The sequence below is a fragment of the Acomys minous genome, assembly GCF_964271855.1.
Source record: "Acomys minous genome assembly, chromosome: 13".
Taxonomy (NCBI): Eukaryota; Metazoa; Chordata; class Mammalia; order Rodentia; family Muridae; genus Acomys; species Acomys minous.
This window is the reverse complement of record NC_140495.1, coordinates 17,816,010-17,835,852: the sequence shown is the minus strand read 5'-3', so window position 1 is coordinate 17,835,852 and position 19,843 is coordinate 17,816,010. Positions and strand designations below refer to the sequence as shown.

At 43.8% G+C, this 19,843-nt stretch overlaps 1 protein-coding gene across 1 annotated transcript in view; it reads right to left on the bottom strand.

The window, feature by feature from the left end:
- NEK11 (NIMA related kinase 11) overlaps positions 1–19,843 on the bottom strand; it is a 205,745-nt gene that overhangs the window by 123,381 nt on the left and 62,521 nt on the right. The window contains exons 7-11 of the mRNA XM_084754389.1: positions 7,041–7,190; positions 6,860–6,938; positions 5,220–5,305; positions 1,634–1,753; positions 15–108 (exon numbers count right to left, since the gene is read on the bottom strand). Of these exons, the coding sequence (XP_084610515.1) occupies positions 15–108; positions 1,634–1,753; positions 5,220–5,305; positions 6,860–6,938; positions 7,041–7,190 (529 nt within the window). The remainder of the gene's footprint in view (positions 1–14; positions 109–1,633; positions 1,754–5,219; positions 5,306–6,859; positions 6,939–7,040; positions 7,191–19,843) is intronic.

Sequence of the window (19,843 nt, the reverse complement as noted above, 5' to 3'; positions counted from 1 at the left end):
ACAAGGGTGCTTACACGGAGCACGTGCGCTCTCAGAGGCTCCAAGTTCCTGAATCTCAATTCTTGCATCCGCTTGTTGTTCTCTTCATATTTGTCTTCCACAATCTTCCTGTAAATTGAACATGGACGTATAAAAATCAGTACAGATTGCTTGCACCATAGCTACAGTATACAAATCAACATGATCTTTGTTTTAACGGGCAGATCGGTTATCAGGAAGTCAGACCATCAGGTCCGTCCCTCACCGCCCAGCCCCACAAATGATTTTATCTCTTTTTAAAATCTCAAGTGATTCTCATCTAAATCACACACAGCAAAGCTACGGCTCCTTTGTCAATGCCGGGGACCCCTGGGATATCAGGAGAAGGTAGTGCTCACCCCTGGGTATCCTGACTGTGAAGCCGCCACCGCCCAGTGTCTGAGATCCATTCTACTTCAGGATGAACGGTCCCATACACTAGACAGCGGAACCACATGTCGAGGGATGTGTGGGCACCATGGTGGAGAGAGATAGCAGTTAATAGTCTATCATCTAAGCAACTTCCAACTATTCCCTACCACATTCTCAGCCGTGATGTACGACAGACTTCCGGGACTTGGGGTTCCTTTTGTCTAACATGCCCACCCCTCCCCAGCAGCCACTATCTACTCTTTACTTCCACAAGCTTCATTTTGTACACTATACATTAATTAGATTATGTACAGTGTTGGCATGTTTCAATGACATTAGCTAACATACACCACCTCTCTTGACTTCTAGAAACAATGATCAAAATTCTAATCCAATTAATTTATAAAATTAAGATAAGAGAGGAACAATGTTAGTATATCATGTGGAATGTTCATGCTATTCTTTTGGCTATAAATAATCATTTTTAATATGCACATGAAGTATTACATTTGCCTTTTTAATGTATTCCTTTCAGATTTAACACCTATTTACATTCAACCAATGACAGAAATGACGCTACCTTGGATGCTTACCATTACTTACAGGTAGACACAGCGTTGGAGCTGTGAGTTGATGCAATGGCTCGAGTAACTCAAGTGCACATGTTTCTCCACTTAGACCCACAATTGCTGTTTTCTAGGGACCCATGTGCTTTGGCTCCAAGAGCAGACTGCACGTGTATCTTCCCACCTGAGCAATCTGCAGTCTCACCTGGAAGCTGGAAACTGGCCATGACAGGAACATTTACATGATAGAGATCAGCAAGCAAATGAGCTGCCTCCAAAGGTGCTCTTTAACCATTCTTCAAAATCCCACTGCCTATGACTTCTCCAGTGGGAAAAGTGACTAATAAGGAGTAAAACACTGAAGCTGTCTGCTTAGCCTCTTGGTGGGATAGGTCCAAGTGTCAGCAGCAATGAGGTTTCATCTAGAGCCTGGCCACATTGTCATCACAAGTAACCTCCCTATCTTTCAATCTCTGCCTTTACACAGGACTGAAAACCTCATATAAATAGGACCTGGCATCCAATCCAGTGGTCAGTAGTCATCTTTTGGGGGAATGGGGGAATTATTAAGTAAGTGATCATATGTGCTTTGAACTGTTGTTTTGGCTTTTGCTTTCCTTGAGTTCTTTGACAGCACTGTTAGGGGGCAGGGCATGAGGTACCCAAAAGCAGCTTACTTCAGCTTCTTGGCCTTTTCATCAGCTGTCTGCAGCTTCCTCAGCCGCATCCTTTCTCTCGGTGTCATTTTCTGCACTTCAGACAGGGCTTGCAGAGTCTGCAGGTGAATCTTTTCCTGCCTAAAAGTAATAAACATTCCCCAACATGCAACTTATACCAAACATGCTCAGAAAAAAATTAAACAAATATTTTACACAAGCATCATTGCTCTGTGGCGAGAGCAGCAGCATCTTGAGGCAGGCCAGGAAAATCTAATAAACTCCTAGTGGGTAATGAGCCAACAAGGACTGGAGTTAATCAGCATTATTTTTCAAATTGGATTTCTGCTTAAAAGCAAATTGTGTACTTTCCAAATTTCTGCTCATTTCATTGCCTATGGCTGGTTTTTATAGTGGAAGACAAATTAGGATCTTGGCCATCAGAAAGTAAATAGGCCGTCAGAGTAACTCATCTATGTGTGTTATGCCATGGTCTTTGGAAAGGCAGTGAATTCCACCACCATCACACACTCTCTCTGAAGCCAAGGGAGCTAGATAGTGAACCCCAGTTTCCACCCTGGAAAGAGTGGGCTACAGTGAGTGTCACATGAGATAATCCGATGGTGACACTATACCAACTGAATTATCTTGAATGGCTTATATGCTGGGCTGACTCCAATAGATACTTTATAGTAGTATGTCCAGTGGTTATCTGCAAAGGTCAAAGCCGAGCTCCCCAGTTACACTCTGCATGTCCTTTGGAGGCTATGGAATCTCTATGTAAGTGAAAAAGAGAACAATACCACCTACGTCATAGAGTTATCCCTCAACAAATCTTCAATAAACATTGAAGAGCTTCCGTTCTGTTCAGCTGAAGGACCTGCTCACATTACACAAGGACTGCAAGACCTGTGGCCACATGCCCAGGGGCCTGTCCTTCCGTTATTGGTCAGGCACAAATGTGTCAGAAGGCTCCTTGCTCTCAACTTCTTCCTTAAGAAGCACTGTGAGAAACTGTACTCAGCAACTCACATGCTTCTAGAACACCGTCAGGACCACAGTGCCCCAGGAAGGGACACCCTTCATTTTATAAGACCTAGTGGATGTCCCTGAACCATAGCCACAGATCTTGGAATAACCTCCGGACAAGTGAATCCCAGCATGTTAGGTAGACTGCTCCACACATGTAGGGCAACACAATAGCTAAAACAGGATGAGCTCTACTTCCACACCTCCAGTTAACTAACAGAAAATAACATTTTATGTATATTTTATTATAATTTATTCACATTATATCCTGATTGTTATCCCCTCACTCTTTCCCGTTCCTACCCTCCTTCCCTCTTCTGCCCTATTCCCTTCCCTTAGACCTCTGATGGGGTGTCTAATGGGACCCCACTGTCCAGTCACAGCCTATTAGGTTTCATCAAGATATCACATCCCCTTCCTGTGTGTGCCCGCAAGGCCGTCTTGCCAAGAGGCATAGACCAAATCGTGAAGAACAGAGTGCATGCCAGAGGTTCAGCAGAAGGCTTCCCCCCAACCCCCCAGGTGTGGAGAATCAGATGCCCATTGGCTACATCTGAACAGGGGGCCTTGGTCCTCCACATGCATTGTCCTTGCTTGGTGCATCAGTTTGTGCAGCCCCCTCACCCACATCCAGATGCGCAGGCCTTGATGGTCTCCCTGTGGAGCTCCTGCTCCCTCCTGGGCCTTCCATCCCCCGCAACTCTTCCCTACAACTCTCAGGACTCTGCCCAGAGGCCCAGTTCCAATTCCACACTTGGTGGAGTCTCTCAGAGGAGATCTATTTGGGGCTAATGTCCACTTATAAGTGAGTATATACTTAACCTTCCTTGAAAGAATGGATAGCAACACAAGAAAGTAAGTGTATTCAAAACATGTCTATAACTTCACTCCATGAGATCTCCTTCAGGTGCCCATTTGCTGAGGTTGAATGTGAGGCTGGGAAATCAAATAGGACACAGTCGAGAAATTGATGATGTCTGTCAAAGGAGAGCATCTCCATTGAGGTGTGTGTCCAAGAAGAGCATGTGCTCTGGGGTGTGTGACAGGGAGAGTGTCTGCACTGGGGTGTGTGTCAGGAGAGAGTGTCTACATGTGTCAGGGGAGAGTGTCTGCGCTGGGGTGTGTGACAGGGGAGAGTGTCTGCGCTGGGGTGTGTGACAGGGGAGAGTGTCTGCGCTGGGGTGTGTGACAGGGGAGAGTGTCTGCGCTGGGGTGTGTGACAGGGGAGAGTGTCTGCGCTGGGGTGTGTGACAGGGGAGAGTGTCTGCGCTGGGGTGTGTGACAGGGGAGAGTGTCTGCGCTGGGGTGTGTGACAGGGGAGAGTGTCTGCACTGGAGTGTGTCAGAGAGTACCTGGCTGTTTGGCCTTGAAAGTCAGCCTGAGTGCTCCTTCTCTCTCTCTCTCTCTCTCTCTCCCTCCCCCCACCCCAAGTATTTTATTTAATTGTTAAAATTTATGTGCATTGGTGTGAGGGTGTCAGATCTTGGAGTCACACAGTTGTGAGCTGCCATGTGGGTGCTGGGAATTGAACCCAGGTCCTTTGGAAGAGCAGGCAGTACTCTTAACCACTGAGCCATCTCTCCTACTCTCATTCCACTGCCTTGCACACCACCAGGGAGATAGAGTCCTTGGGTCTTTATAAAATTAAACAGAGTTCCATCAACAAAATTATAGGTTTGACCCATAAGAAGCAGGGTCCTGGTGTCCACACTTCTCTGCCTGCACAGGTGTGTGCCCCTGATCTGCAGCTAGCTACCATTCTGGACTTTTACAAGTCAAAGCAAATAGATCTTTTTGAATTAGAAAAGAAGAAGAAGAAGTTGCTGGCACAGTGGTGCATGCCTGTAATCTGGATCTTTGTGAGTTCGAGCCCAGCCTGGTCTACAAATCAAGTTCAGTCCAGGACAGCCAAGGCTTTACAGAGAAACTCTATCTCCAAAAACCAAAACCTACCCCACCCCCCAAAAAAAGAAAGAAAAAGAAAAAAAGTCAGGCCCAGAAATCATTATGGTTCTTTTGGAAATGCACTTCTCTCCTCTCTCCCCTCCCCTCCCCTCCCCTCCCCTCTCCCTTCCCCTCCCCTCCTCTTCTCTTCTCTTCTCTTCTCTCTCTCTCTCCCTCTCCCTCTCCCTCTCCCTCTCCCTCTCTCTTTTCAAATGCCTCAAGAACCTATAAACATTCTCCTTCAAGTAGATAGATACTCTGTCAGTAAACAAACAAATGCCACAGAAGCCATTTATGGTTCAGATGAAATGCTCGTTAGCATAAACATTCTTTTCTCTGTGCACTCACAAGGCAACTGTGGTGCCTCCCTGCAGAGCTGGGAGCCCTGCCTGCTTAGAGGTTGAGGACTTCATCCTGCTATACTCCCCCCCCCCACCGCAACTAAGACACCCCCCCCCCCAGGGCAAATGGCTTTGGCACAGTGCATTGCTGAAGCTTCTTAATGTCCTGGCAGCACTAAAGTGAAACCCAGGCTACTCCACTTAGCAGTCAGCTCAGCACTAATAGATTTTTAAAGACTGATACACTTAGCGTTGATACAGGATGGGCTTTTAAAAACGAAGCAATCACTTACACAGCATTAATTATATGAGCAGCCTCCTTCTGACGAACTGACTTCTTGTCTTCCAATGCCATTTCTGAGTATTTACACATCAGGTGCTGAAATAAAGGAAACCCACTCTGACCTTAAAGATCCCCTTTCAGCAATGAGAGGGAGGGCACAAAAGGTACCACATGCCTTTTCTGATTGGGCTTATTACTGACCACAGCAGGGCACTTTAAGAAAAAAACGTCACAGCAGCTGTTGTTCTCTCTTTAACCGGCTAAATAAGATTATATGGCCTGCTGCCTGAGGAGCTCCCACAGCAGTGGCTCCTGCCTGCTTCTCTAACTCTGCCTTGATTTGGTTTTCTCCCTCCTGGTTCAATCCCTGTCACCCCCCACCACCAGGCCTTCCCTTGCTCCTAGGAACACCCACCTCTCGGCCTCTAGACCATGTCAAGAATGGGCATCAGGCAAGTGAGACACTTGGCTAAGGTACAAGAGCCAAGGCTGGGATGAGGACCTCAGCGAGCAGGTGTACTTGCTCAGTACACAGTATGATTTGTAAAACCAAAGCCAATGCCCAAACCTATGGAGAATATGACTCCAAATGTTTAGACAGGACCCAACTCTGAACCTGAGCGACTACACCCCACTGGCTTCTCACTCATCTTGGCCTTGTCGGAGCCTGTCTTTAAGGTTTTATATTTTGCTATCAGGGTTTGCTGAAATTAACTTTGGAATATTACAGGGCTGGAAAGATGGTGCCACAGTGTAGAGCCCTGGTTGCCCTTCCAGAGGACCCTGGTTTGATTCTCAGCACTCACATGGCAGCTCACACATCTGTGTCACTCCAGTTCTGGGGGATCTGACACCTTCTTCAAGCCTCCTTCTTAAAGTGGACCTTCCAGCATCATGGCTAGCTCCGCCCAGTGTTAAGATGGCATCTACTCCTCTGGCTACCAAAGCCCCCTTCCCTCCCTTATTCATTCATTCTTTATTTATTTATTTTTCCTTCCTTTCTTTCTTCTCCTCCTCCTTTTTCTCCCTCTCTTCTTCCTCCTTCTCCTTCTTCCAGCATCCAGTCCTTTCTTCTTTGCTCTTGTTATCATTTTCAGTTTTCCTTGACTACTGAATTCTTACTCTCGCAGTCAAACTTAAGAAGAGAAGGCCGTGTCTGCCCCTTTCTTTTTGGTCTCCCCGGGGTCAGCACTGTGCCTCATGGCCGAGCACACCTCACCTCTATCTTGCTTCCTTTGGAAAACGAAAGAAACACCTAACACACCTAACAAATTAAAGATGCTAAGCCATGCCACAAAGGAGGGAATAAGAATAGCTCAATAAAAATGCCAGATCTCTGTATTCTTAGCAAAATATTCTTGGCCTAACGGGAAGGGTTTCAAAGTGTCCAGGTAAGATCTGTCGACCTCAGAGCCACTGGGTGGATAATAATGGTTTTAGGTAGAAAACGAGAGCCCTGACTTCCCATATCTGGTGGCATCAAGGAACCAGAGTTTATGCAGCCTCCCCTGCAAAGAGGTGTTCCTAGTACTCCTCCCGGCCCCTTAAGACTGCTCCCCTCCTTTCTGAGGGACTCTTAACTGCATCTCAGCCCACGGCATAACCCAAGATCACAGACTGTCAGTCCAACGCCACTCTCATTTCCAATACCTGAAGCTGCTCTTCAATGTAAGGGAGTTTTAAAACTTCTGCAGCAGATGGTCTCAGTGAAGGACTCTTGTTCAACATGCTGTAACGTTCAAAGGGAAAATGACTTTTCAAACGAACAAAAACATAAACTCTGTTGCATACACTAATTCAAATGGTCTCTGCTTCAGACTTGCTTCCATACCGTTGCATGATGGTGTTCAGCTCTTGTGGGTATCTCTCGGGGAGTGAAGGTGTGTTGCCTTCCACAATGTTTAAAACCACAGATAAGAAACTGGAGCCAGCAAACGCATGGTCCATGCAACACATCTCATATAAAATGCATGCCAGTGACCTGCAGACACAATTCAAAACATTTAAATAAAGAGCATATGGCCCACTTAAAATTTGCCCCATCATGTAAAACCTCAGAGATACTGGGGCATTAGCTACAATGCCGACATCTATTTGAATTTGTTTACAGACTACATATTTGCCAAGAAAAACCTGAACCCAAAAGAAAGACAGACAGATAAACAGAGACAGGGGCGCGCGCGCGCACACACACACACACACATAGAGACACGTATACGCAGGCATACAGCATACAAATCCAAGACCTATCAGTGGATGAAGCACAGAAAGAAACCTGGATACTACTTTTTCCAAAGGAAAAATAAACAATCTAGTAGCAAGATGTCTGTACAGGGCTAAGACTCTAAGATCTGATTAATGTAGTCAGGTATTTTAAAATTAGCCTCTATGAAAGAAAAACAAAATGGGGTTACACATTACCTTTCTAAAGTAGTTCTTAAAAGTTTTGAATATGGGATGAGACTTTTATCAGCCTGTACTATGCATGGCGAATGGGAAGCTGACATTATTTATTAGTTTTCTGAATAGAATCCATTTGCAAGGAGAGGGGAAACTTCTTGCAGCCCATATTACAATGTGTAGTTCTCCTTGGGGGATCATGAAACAGGAGATCAAATCAGAAACCAGCCCTGCGCTGCACTAACCATGCCAAATGGTGGTACCCTCCGAGCTGGCAGATGGGAAAACGTTCCTAATGCTCCCACATTATAGAGAAAAGAAGAGGGGAGTCTTCCCTGGGCTCAGTACTGAAGACCAACAGGCTAATTTTATCTCCTGGGCACTGTGATTCCAGATTTCCCCACGCATAGTGACTGCTTGAAAGGTGAAAAGACCAAGTTTGTGACAGGGTGCTTATAAGCTATGTGCCATGTGACTTTTAACACAGTGTTTATGAGAGGAGAATATACATACCTCAGCACATGAACACAGAACATCTTCTGTGGTTTCTTCAGGAAGTGCACATATGTAAGAAAATTCTGAATATGTGCCTTGAAAGTGTTTTTGTTCCAATAAGCATTAATAACACTACAACTTTTTAGCTGATTACAAAGCACTTTCATGTATAGCCCAACAGGAACTCAAAATCCCCCAGTGAAATGGAGCCAGTATCAGATTCCATTTGAAACTCAGAGACAAGGAAATTGGTTCCGAGACACTAAGTGATGTGGTCAAGGTCACACAGTAGTAAGTGGTAGAACTGATTCTTGGATTAAAGCATTTTCCTTCTGAACCCTCTGTTATGTCAATTAGAACAGAAGACAATCCTAGGAGCAATTACACAGAATTGACTAGAGTCCCAACATGAACATGAATATTGCAAATTAAAAAGCATTTGAAGTTCAAATTTTGTATCTATCTGTAAGAGTAACAAATAGTAGGAGTAACAAATATATAATATATTTAGTATACTTAGATTTTAGCATCTAGAAAGATAAATTTCTTCAAATAAATATTAAATAATGGCATTTTTAGAAAATAAAAACAGAGTGTTCCTTGCCAGCAGGACAGTGCTAAACATATTCCAGAAAGGAAGTTAGTTCTTCTAATAAAGAAAGATTATCTCAGGCAGAAACAAGCAATTCTAAAACTACAGACAGCATTGAAAGAGGTACTCTGTGAATATGTATAAATGGACATTAGTGATACATAACAATATTGATAACAACTTTTGGGTCTAAAAATTGTGTGCAGTAAACTTTATGTCAAAAATAACAAAATGCTGGGCATGGTGGTGCACACTTGTAATCCCAAGCACTCGAGAGGCAAAGGCAGAGGCAGGTGGATCACTGTGACTTTGAGGCCAGCCTGTTCTACAAAGCAAGTCCAGGACAGCCAAGGCTACACAGAAAAACCCTGTCTTGAAAAAAAAAGAATAACACAAAAGACAAAAGAGAACCAAAGACTTAAAGTGTCTTTAGGTCCTTGTGTTAGTGAAAAAGAAGTCATAACGATATTTTTCCTAGTTAGGAATAAGGATACATACTGTATTTTTTAGAGTTATCACTGAAGGATAAAAATAACACATAAGTAAAACAAGCTAGGGGAAAGAAAAATCAGCTCTAAAAATGTAAACTAAAAGGAAAAAGGGAGATACAAATGAAAACAAAACAAATGAGACAGAGAGAGCATAAAATAGGATAAAATACAAACATAGTTACACTAAAATGTAATGGTAAAATATTTCAATTTTGAAAAGGCTTATCAGACTGGATTCACACACACACACACACACACACACACACACACACACACACACACACACACACACTCACAGCCCTCAAATGACCTTGAGTATCTGAACATGAGGAAGGTATAGTATACAGAGCTAGTATGACACTTAGCAGGTGACGGTGCTTGCTGCTGAGCCTGCTGATGGGAGTCCAACTGTAGAAGATAATCAGCTCCTGAAGGCTGCCCTCTGACCTCCACATGTACTTCATGACATGCCAACTCTCCACAAATGAATAAAAATTCAAAAGACAAAGATACATCATGCAAACACTTGCCAAAATATTGCTAGTGTAGGTATACTCGAATAGATGAAACGGGCTTTGAGTCAAGAATCACTAGGTTCAAGTTGATGTGTTAATGAAGAAATAAAGCTATTGGAAACATCTGATAACTTTTAATGTACGTGTATCAGTGTGTGTATGTGTGTGTGTGTGTGTGTGGAGAGAGAGAGAGAGAGAGAGAGAGAGAGAGAGAGAGAGAGAGAGAGAGAGAGAGAGAGAGAGAGGGAGGGAGAGAGATCAGAATTAAAGGGAAAAATAAATGTTCAATCATGTGGTTTATCATCATCTCAATACCTAACAGAACATACAGACATCAAAATCAATAAGGATGGAGAAAATAAATACAACACAACTACCCAAATTAGCGAATTTCCATTAATGCACCTAATAATGACAACATTCACATTATTTTCTTGAACTCATGAGCCATTTATCAATCCTGACTATGCGTGGGGCCATTGACAAGCTTCAACCAGTTCAAGAATCAAAACCTTGAGAGCATATTCTCTGGCTACAGAGCAAGTAAGCCAGACGTTCAAAGAGAGAAAGGACAGGAGAAGCAGGTAAGAAACCTCCAACTGTTTAAGAATTAAGAGATATATACCAAAAAAGTTCTTAACAAAAAGCTTATTGAATGAAAGTGTAACAAAACCAAAAACATTAGATATATAAAGAAATAAAGGTTTAAATCTATGATCTAAGTCAAACTTGATAATTTATATATAGGAGCAGATGCTAGGGTTGAAAAGGAGGAAACAGAATCAATGAAATAAATTTTCTTTGAACACATCATAATAAAACAATACTTTCTATGCAAAACACAGAAAGAAAATCACATGAAAAAAGTACAGCATAAAAAAAAGACAATAACTTGCTAAATTGTCTTTTTTTTCTGAGACAGGGTTTCTCTGTGTGGCCCTGGCTGTCCTGGAACTCACTCTGTAGACCAGGCTGGCCTTGAACTCACAGAGATCTGCCTGCCTCTGCCTTGAGAGTACTCGGATCGCAGCCATGCTCCACCACTGTCTCCTAAACATTTACATTTACACATATAAACCAATGCTGGCCTCAATCTTGGCCAGAGAAGATTCTCTCTACAGTGGACATCAGTTAATGCTGAGACTCATAATTGGCCAAAATGCTGAGAATAAGCAACTATTAAGTGGTCAGCTGTAAATGGGACGTCCATGTCAACCACCCACCAAGGCTCAGGGGATGTCACAGGAAAGGGCAGAGGAATGTAAGAGCTGAGGACAGGAAGGAGTGCTGTGAAATGCTGTCTTCTGAACACGACACGGCCATCGCCCACACAGATTCACTAAAGTTATAGATACCGGCACAAGATCAACGCAACAAGACCTGTCAACATTCCAACATGCAGTGTTAATTGGAAACAGCGGGTTACCAAAAGCTGGGGAAGGCACTGGAATGGTCTGTGGTCCCTGAGGAAAGTTGAAGAAGGAACTTAAGAGGTAGATATGATCAAGTCACATTGTTTATATATATGAAATGGTCAAAGAATAAATAAAAGATTCTATTTTAAAAACAGACTAAAGAGAATGTATGAAATCAAGAAAATTTAATAGATCTCTATCAAGACTGAAAAAAAAAACAGGAAGGAAAAAACACATCCATAATCATCAGAATGGAGAAAGGTGTAGTACTAGGGACTGTGTACATTTCAGAAAGAGGCACAGGAAGGTGTCTCGGTGTGTAAAGTGCTTTCTGTGCAAGCCTGAGGCTATGAGTCTGGGTCACCAGCACCCACATAAAGGCAGGGCGCAGCATCATGCCTCTGTAACTTGAAGAGGTGAGGAATACTGAGTACATAAAAAGTTCAAAAGACTCTAAAAATCTTTGGAAATAACAAGTGGCATTAGCAAATTTGCTAGATACAGAGGCCATTCTGCTCTTTAAATCAGAAACAAGAGCACTTTCTACGTGAAATTAATTGTGCCACTTAGCCTAACACCACAAAATGACAAATATCTATAAATAAACCCCGTAAGAGGTGTGCCAGATCCTACAGTGCTGGCCACACTATATTGATAAGGGATATTAATGAAAATCAAAAAACAAGAGCAGCCGAGGGAAAGGTAGGTGCATTCACACTGCAGATTCAGTAAGAGGAAGATGCCAATTTTTCCTAAAATGATTTACAGACTCAGTGCTATAGTGGTTAGAATCTTACTGGGTTTTTCTGTTTATGTAGGGATCGACAAGATGACTCTAAATTTAAGTAGAAGTGCCACAGAAACAGTTTTGTTTAACAATTCATTTCTTATAAGAGTATGGTATTGGCAAAGAAGAAAAAAGATGATGAATGGAACAAAAAGAAAACTCTGTTTTCAACTATAAAGGTAAACTATTCTTCATAAGGGGAGAGAGAGAGAGTGAAGATCTTGAACAGATACTAAGTGATCAAAACTCATGAGATGTAACATTATTAGACATCAGAGGAATGCAAATAAGCACCCCAGGGTAGTAATTCTGCATGGTCCTAGAATGGCTAAAAACTGACAAGACAAAATCAGTACTTGTTACGCTGGGAATAAAAGGTTTTAAGGAGAAAAAAAAAAAGACAGAGGTTGAAAGAACAAATCCCTACAAACTCCGCCTCGCTCTAATGAGCCAGAAGGGAACAACAGTCTCTGTCTTGGTCGCTGTTCTGTGGCTGTGAAGAGACGCCATGACCACAGCAACTCTTACCAAGGAAAGCATTTAACTGGGGCTGCTCACAATTTCAGAGGTTTAGTTCATTGTCAGTGAGGTGGGAAGCATCGAGGCGTGAAGTAGACGTGGTGCTGGGGAGTAGTTGAGGGTTCTACACTCAGAGCCACAGGCAGCACGTACAGACACGCACTGGGCCTGGCTTGAGCATATGAAACACCAGATCCCGCCCTCAGTGACACGCTTCCTCCAGCAAGGCCACAGCAACTAATCCCTCTCAGGTAGTGCCACTCCTTGGCCAAGCATTCAAATCTATGACCTTATGGGGCCAGTCTTATTCAAACTCCACAAACTCTGACCCAGGATATCTTGAGCTGTCTTGAAATTCGAGTGGTGAACATCTTTACCAATAACACAAATGGAAAAGGCACAATCAAACTGATAGTTGAAAATGTAATAGTGTCTACTATAAGCTAAATCTACTTTCCTTACCCATGCACACACACACACATATACACAGACAAATAATAACCAAATTTATATATACAGTGTGGGGTGTGTGGGCGTGTACAAGTACCTATAGAGGCCCAAAGCTGACACTGGGTGTCTGCCCGATTGCTCTACACTTTGTTTATTGTGGTAGGGTCTCTCACTCGAATGCAGGGCTCCCTAATCTGATTTCCTAGCTAGCCAGCTACTCCAGGAATACCATGTGTCTACTTTCTGAGTGCTAAAATCATCGCAGGTGGCCTACATGACAGCCTAGCTTTTATATGGGCTCTGGAGAGCTAAACTTGAGGGTCCATGTTTGCATCGCAAGCACTGTATCCATCCTCACACAGTTTCACTCACTGAATGACCCTCACAACAGTGACTGTAATGGCAATTGTCAGATTTCAGTTAGGTCAGGTAAGTGGTTCACAGGCAGTAAAACTAGGATTGTGAACCCAACTGCCTGGCTACACACATGTGGGCTCTGTGTCAGCCTGCCGCTCACTGCTGCATCTGAGCACTGCCGATCAACTACAGTTAGAGATCCGGGCGGGATCCAGCAGAGCCTTTCAGACAGCCGTCGACTTCCAAACTTACTTCAGATCTTAAATGGAGCTATGACCCACCTTTAATGATTGCTGAGGCCTTAGGCAATAGCACATGGGGCGTCTAATCAATACACACACGGGGTATACAGTGAGACCCTCTGTGAGAAAAGAAAAGGTGGGGCCGTCAGCATGGACTCTGCTTTTGCACGGCTTAGAAGTAAACAGGGATTAGAGGTCTATGAACTGTGAGTGCATCACCAAATGAGCCCTGGTGTTGTGGAGACCTAGCCCCACCTCAGCCATGCTTGATGACTTTATTAAGGTTATAAGATGCTGTACAGCTGCTAAACAGATGATGAAATAATTAGATCCACGGTCTGATTAAGTAACCAAACATCACTGACGTGACTACTCTTTCTTGGAAATCCTCTGAGCTGCACTTCAGGCATGCTGCTTTTCATTTGTTTACCCAGGTCACTGTGATCTATTGTTAGGTGCTTGTGCTTGAATGAGTGGAAGCTTCATTTATTAGCCAGCAGCTTGTAGAAAGGGACCTGCGAAGCCACAGTGCACGTGGAAGAAGCAAGTGCTAGCAAAAGAAATATGAGACAACATGATTGAACAAACTCCTATGATATTTGGGATCAAGATGTCTTGATTGCCCGGTCATATATTTTAAAATTGAGCTCCTAGATACATTGTTTGTTATAATAACTATAATCACATATATATGTAGGCTTTGATTTTTAAAAAAACCTACTTTTGGGGGGTTCTCTAATGACTCTACTTCCCTTCCAACCCACCTAGCCTAGATAGAGAAAAGAGGTTAATGGGGACAGGAGAAGTAGACCTTTGTAGATTCAGTTCCTTGGAGCGAGTCCACTCTTTGTCGTTAGGATTCCAGCAGATCCATCAAACAGCAAACCAGAAATTCAGCAAAAGAGGCTGCAACCACTACAGCTGGAGCCTGGAGCAGTAGCCAGAACCTGGAACCTCAAAGGGTTCTCTGGAGCGTTTCCTCTCTAGGAGCAGCTCCAAGTTATGTACAGCCAAATGATGTGAAGTGATGCAAAAGCCAAAAGCCAAGCCTCTGGGGGCATATATATATTATTTTTTCTCAGAGTCCTAGCAGGATGTTTATCAGTTGGCAAATAACGTGCCCTCAAAGGAGGTAGTTCCCCTTTGATCAGAAAAATATCATGTGCCCTCTCACAAGTCTGTTTCCACCAGACAAACATCACATGCCCTCACACAAGTCTGTTTCACATCCCACACTTGGGATCAAAACAAAAACATGTTTATATTCACTACATATATCTATGTTTTTATTTTCTCCAATTTATAACTAGATATTGTTATGTGAAAATTACTGTATCACCTTCTAACTTCCATCCTTTTAAAGATAAAAAGCACAAGCAGACACATAGACAGACAGACAGACACGCGCGTGCACGCACGCACGCCCACACACATGCATTTTATTTAGAAGTCTGTGACTTGTATTCCTTTCTTTTCCCCAAATACCTGCAACTCTGAAGAATTAAATATATCCCCCAAGGGATCACACTATACACAATGCAAGGGAAAGAGGGGACCGGGTATATCAAAGACATAGTCCACTCTAAATCCCCCAAGTTGCCATCTGTCCAAGTTGCCAGAACTATGCTTCTGAAGCATGGGCTGATAATGAATTGCAAATGAAACAACTGCCTCATCTCTGTGTAGCTAAATTTACTCCTTTAAAGATCTGCCAGACCTTCAAGCAGAAACCTGCCCCAGCAGTGCATGGCTCTGGTGTGCTGGGTAATCTTATTATCCTTTAGGTCATATTTCCATTTGCTGTGATATGATGGGAAATGAAAACACCAGAAACAACTTCTCTCTCATTCTCTCTCTCTCTCTCTCTCTCTCTCTCTCTCTCTCTCTCTCTCTCTCTCTCTCTCTCGGGGTGAGAGAGGGAGAAAATGTCTAATCCAAGGATTAACCAGTTCCCAGGTAGAGCAACACTAAATGGGCTCAGTGGGTTTTATACACACACACACACACACACACACACACACACACACACACACACTGTAGCAATAATCATAAAAAGAGAGGCCATGAACTTGGGAGTAGGGCTACAGGAGAGGAGTTGAGGAGGTGCAGAAAGGATGGAAATAATGTAATACAATACTCATCCATGAAATTCTCAAAAAGAAAATAAAAAGTTAGAAGGCATACATAATGGCCACAGTTAAATGTATAAAGAAATATAAAGTTAATACAAGAGCACAGGGTTTGCCTTTAATATATAATAACCTAAATTCCTCCTTACTTAGAACTGAATATTAGCATAACTTGCCCAAGTATAATGAAACTTAAAACACAACAGGTGACACTGGCTACTTGAAATGCTGACGATGTATATTATATAACAATAGTTTATGGCAGGCCAGCGGGTCCTACAGCTCCCGTCAAAGCTTTTCAAACACCCAGTGCCCATACGGAGCAGCAGAGAGGTGGGTCAGATGCTGCGCCTGCACCGCTGGGCGGAAATGCAGCCAGACAGGAAGCACAGTCCCTCGGTCATCACGGAGTTTCCACTTGACAACGGTGAAGCTAGATGGTAAAAGCAAAAATTCCATTCCCATTATTTTCAGCAGCTAAGTGAAAACTTTGGACCTTGTACTTAAGGTACAAGTAGATGAAGACAAATGAAAACATCAGAAACAATCTCTCTCTCTCTCTCTCTCTCTCTCTCTCTCTCTCTCTCTCTCTCTCTCTCTTTCTCTCTCTCTCTCTCCAATCAGTGGCTCTTGAGAGAGGGAGAACATGTCTCAGGCTAATACATTGAGCAGTGTAAGGAGAAACCAAGGGGAGGATGTGATGAACTGACTACGGGACCTGAAAACTGAGGAAGCCGAGCCGACAAACGCGCATCAGCGAGTACAACGGGACTATTTCAGACCAGCAGCTGAACTGGAGTAAAAGCTGTCGGTAAAAACACTGCTTTGTAAACACAAGGACCCAAGTTCAATCCTTCCAGATCCCACATCGCAACCACAAAACCAAACCAACAACTGAATGAACAAACAGCAAATGTGGTAGAGAGCCTGCTTGAAATAACAGTGCTGGGGACGTGGAGATGTGCAGATCTCTGGGACTGGTCGCCTACTCTAAAAAGTGGATGGCACATGAGGAGTGACAGCCAAGGTTGTTTACTGGCATGTGTGCATGTGTGCTCAGAGAGAGGTGGGTGGGAGAAAACAGACAGACAAAGAGAAGAGGGGATGAAAGGGGAGAGAGACTGATTGACCAGCAGCTAAGAGCGGTAGGCACTCTTCTCAAGGCCAAGGCAGGATGAGTACCAGGTAAGGATTAAGGCCTGAAGTAGCTGAGTGTGTAACAGCACAGGACACAACAACAGAAGACCCTTCACTGGGGAAATGCTCTATATTTCTGCATACAAGAGCCACACGGGGGTAGTGAGCACTTCAAATTGGGCGAGTGTGATCAAGAAACAGTGAATTTTTCCTTCCAGCACATCCTCCATATAAACAGAAAACAATTTTAGAAGGAACAGGGTTTAGGTAAATTTTCTTGTGCTTGTAAAAGCTTTAAATACTCTCCACAATTTCTAGTGTTTGAAGGAAGATGATCTGGTCCTTGCGGACCCCCAGGCACTGCCGTGTCCTCTACAGGAAATCTGTCCAATGAAAGGCCAAGGCCAGTCACCAGGGGAGAGAGAAACAGTAGGGAGGAACAATGTGATAAAACCAGCTAGGAGAGAGTATTTTTCATCTTGCTACCCTTGAGGCCGGACCTAAGCATTCTATACAAAGCTTAAAGTCTGGGAGGACCGTAGACGACGCCCGCCCGGAGCAGAGACTGACAACACAAGTACTAGGCCGACCGCCCGTTCCCACTCTACCGCCCCACTAAGGCTGGATCTCGCAACAGCCCCACTGCGTGTGTGACTCATGCAGCTTTGCACAGAGGAAATGGCTACGGTTCCAGCTGCCTAGAGTGAGGCTGTCTCCCAGGGCTCTTTTAAGAGGCAATGAACATGAGAAGTGGTAGGATGTGCCAGGTTCAGGGACACCTACCTCTCTCTTTAGTGGGTCCCAACCTTCCCCCTGCAGCGTGTTTCCTATACTGAGCCTGCTACCCTTTCAAGATGGCTCCTTTGGGCGGGTGACTGTTCTTCCCATGTTTTCCCCTTCCCTTTACATATGGTGGGCATCACTTTGCCTGTCGATAATGGAGGTGGCATGGGGCCTGCTTCAGCCAATGCATCATGGGCAGTTCTAGAGACTGTGAAAGCTTTTACGCAGTGCGGTGCGCACCACAGCCCTCGGTTGGCTCTCTAGCATTTGATGATACCCGTTTGCTGCAGGCACAGCCTCGACCGTGAAACCAGGGGAGAACCCTGGAACTGAGACTGATTTACCCTGAAGCTCGCTCTAAGTGAACACAGACTGGCAGGGACCTGTTTGCTTCCTGGGGAAGAAAAGAGAAACAGAGACATAAGCTAACTTGGCAAGGGCTCCAGTGCCAGCAACTGATGCCACCACTCCCCCCCCCCCGGCCCCGCCCCAGCCTTCTGAGTTGCTGCTGAAGAAAAATGTCCCAAAGGGTCATTCTGCTTACCCTTAACCAGAGCACTTCCTATACAGGTTAGACAGCAGGCTGTTGGATTTGGATGCCTTCTGAGGGGATGGGCATGGGAGTGACTATTGTTCTCCAGTGAAGATGTGTCCTTGGGCCATGCAGAGCAGGCTGTGCTGGTCCCTCTATGTTTTACTGCACTTGCAGCTAAGCTTACCTTACAAAAGCCTGGGTCCACTACTAAGCATGAACCGGACTCCACCAGTGTGATTCCCACCGCTGTCCCTCCCATTTAAAACACCCAACAAACACAGGGTCCCAGGTCAGAGGGCAGCCTCACTGACTCTCATAAGGGAAATAAGATCAACAGTAAGATGGTGCTTTGTTCCTACTTAATTACAGCACCATTGCTCCAAGACACTGTCCTTTTCCATCTGAAAAATATATGCTAATTATTCAAAGTTTAAATCAATTTGAAGAGCTGGTTGAGGAACACAAGTCACATTTATATTTCTCCTGTGGAGAAAACATTCTTTTTTTAGCAAGCACTTATATGCATCATCTGCGTTCAAATCACTGCCCTTGATGACCGTTATTATTGTAACTTTCCAAGTAACTATCAACTTTTTGGAACCAAGTCATCTTTTGAGAGCAACTTCCTGTACTTGAATGCTATAAATAATCAAATTCAAGCAGGTCTAATAAACTACGGAAGGAAGGTAAGGCTGCATATGGGCAAGTGTTAACAAATGAAAACGTTATTAGTATTAGACTAATTCTTTTTAAGCAGTATAAATATAGCATGTCCCACTATTAGTGCACAAGCAAAGCATCTATAAATTATTCATATGTGCTCCTAGTCCCCAGAAGATATACCTCAGCACATAGATGGCACTCACTCAGAGGCAGAGGCAGAGGGAGGTTCTCAGCCCCGTGCAATCTAATTTTCCTGAGTGTGTCGCTAAGATCACTTGTCACACTTCTCTATCTGCCACTATAATTAATAGTTCTCCGATATTCATTCCACTTTAGGTTCGGCAGCTGAAATTTCATTACTAGATAAGCCTGTTTTGATTTAGATACAAGCAAAGTAATTACTAAATTCATAATAAAGTGGTTATTCGGGGTCAAGATGGTGAGACGCTCTCAGCTCATACTTGCTGAGTAGTCTATAATCACAGTAGGGGAGCAGGCCTTCAGCTGGGATGGATTCTGTACGTGTCAGGTATCTTTGCAGCCACAAAACACCACAGGAATACTGCTTGATATTCTTATGATTTCTCATGTAATATAAGGAGCAATCTGTCAACATGTGGAATGGGCACAGATGATGTGAAGAAGTGGCTTTGTTTCCCCCGGGGTTGTATTGCCTCCGTGTGGATGCTCTGTCTAAAGGGGCCAGGTACATTGCCGTACAGCACTCCTGAAACGTAAACAACGGCTTCCTGAACTGATATGCCCTTAGTCAAATGGTACACTGCAATAACTTTGAATAACATAAGTCACTGAGACAGTATATATGTAAACCTATTTTAAAATCTATAAAAATCCATTTTTAAAATTATGTGTGAAGAGAAAGGCAGGTTGGAACTACTAGCCACAGCAAAGCCCAGGATTGATGCATTTGAGCTGTAGAAGGAACCACCAAATGGGCAAGGTTTCCCATAAGGAGCAAGAGGCAAGTGTTTCTGCTTTTATATCCAGGTTACTGCGTAGTGCTGGGGAAGAAGCAAGCGCTCAGTTAAACAATGGAAAGAAAGCTGGTCCTGGTGGCTTTTCTTTGTCATGTTTACTTTCTGCTTTTTATTGGAGTTTTCTTT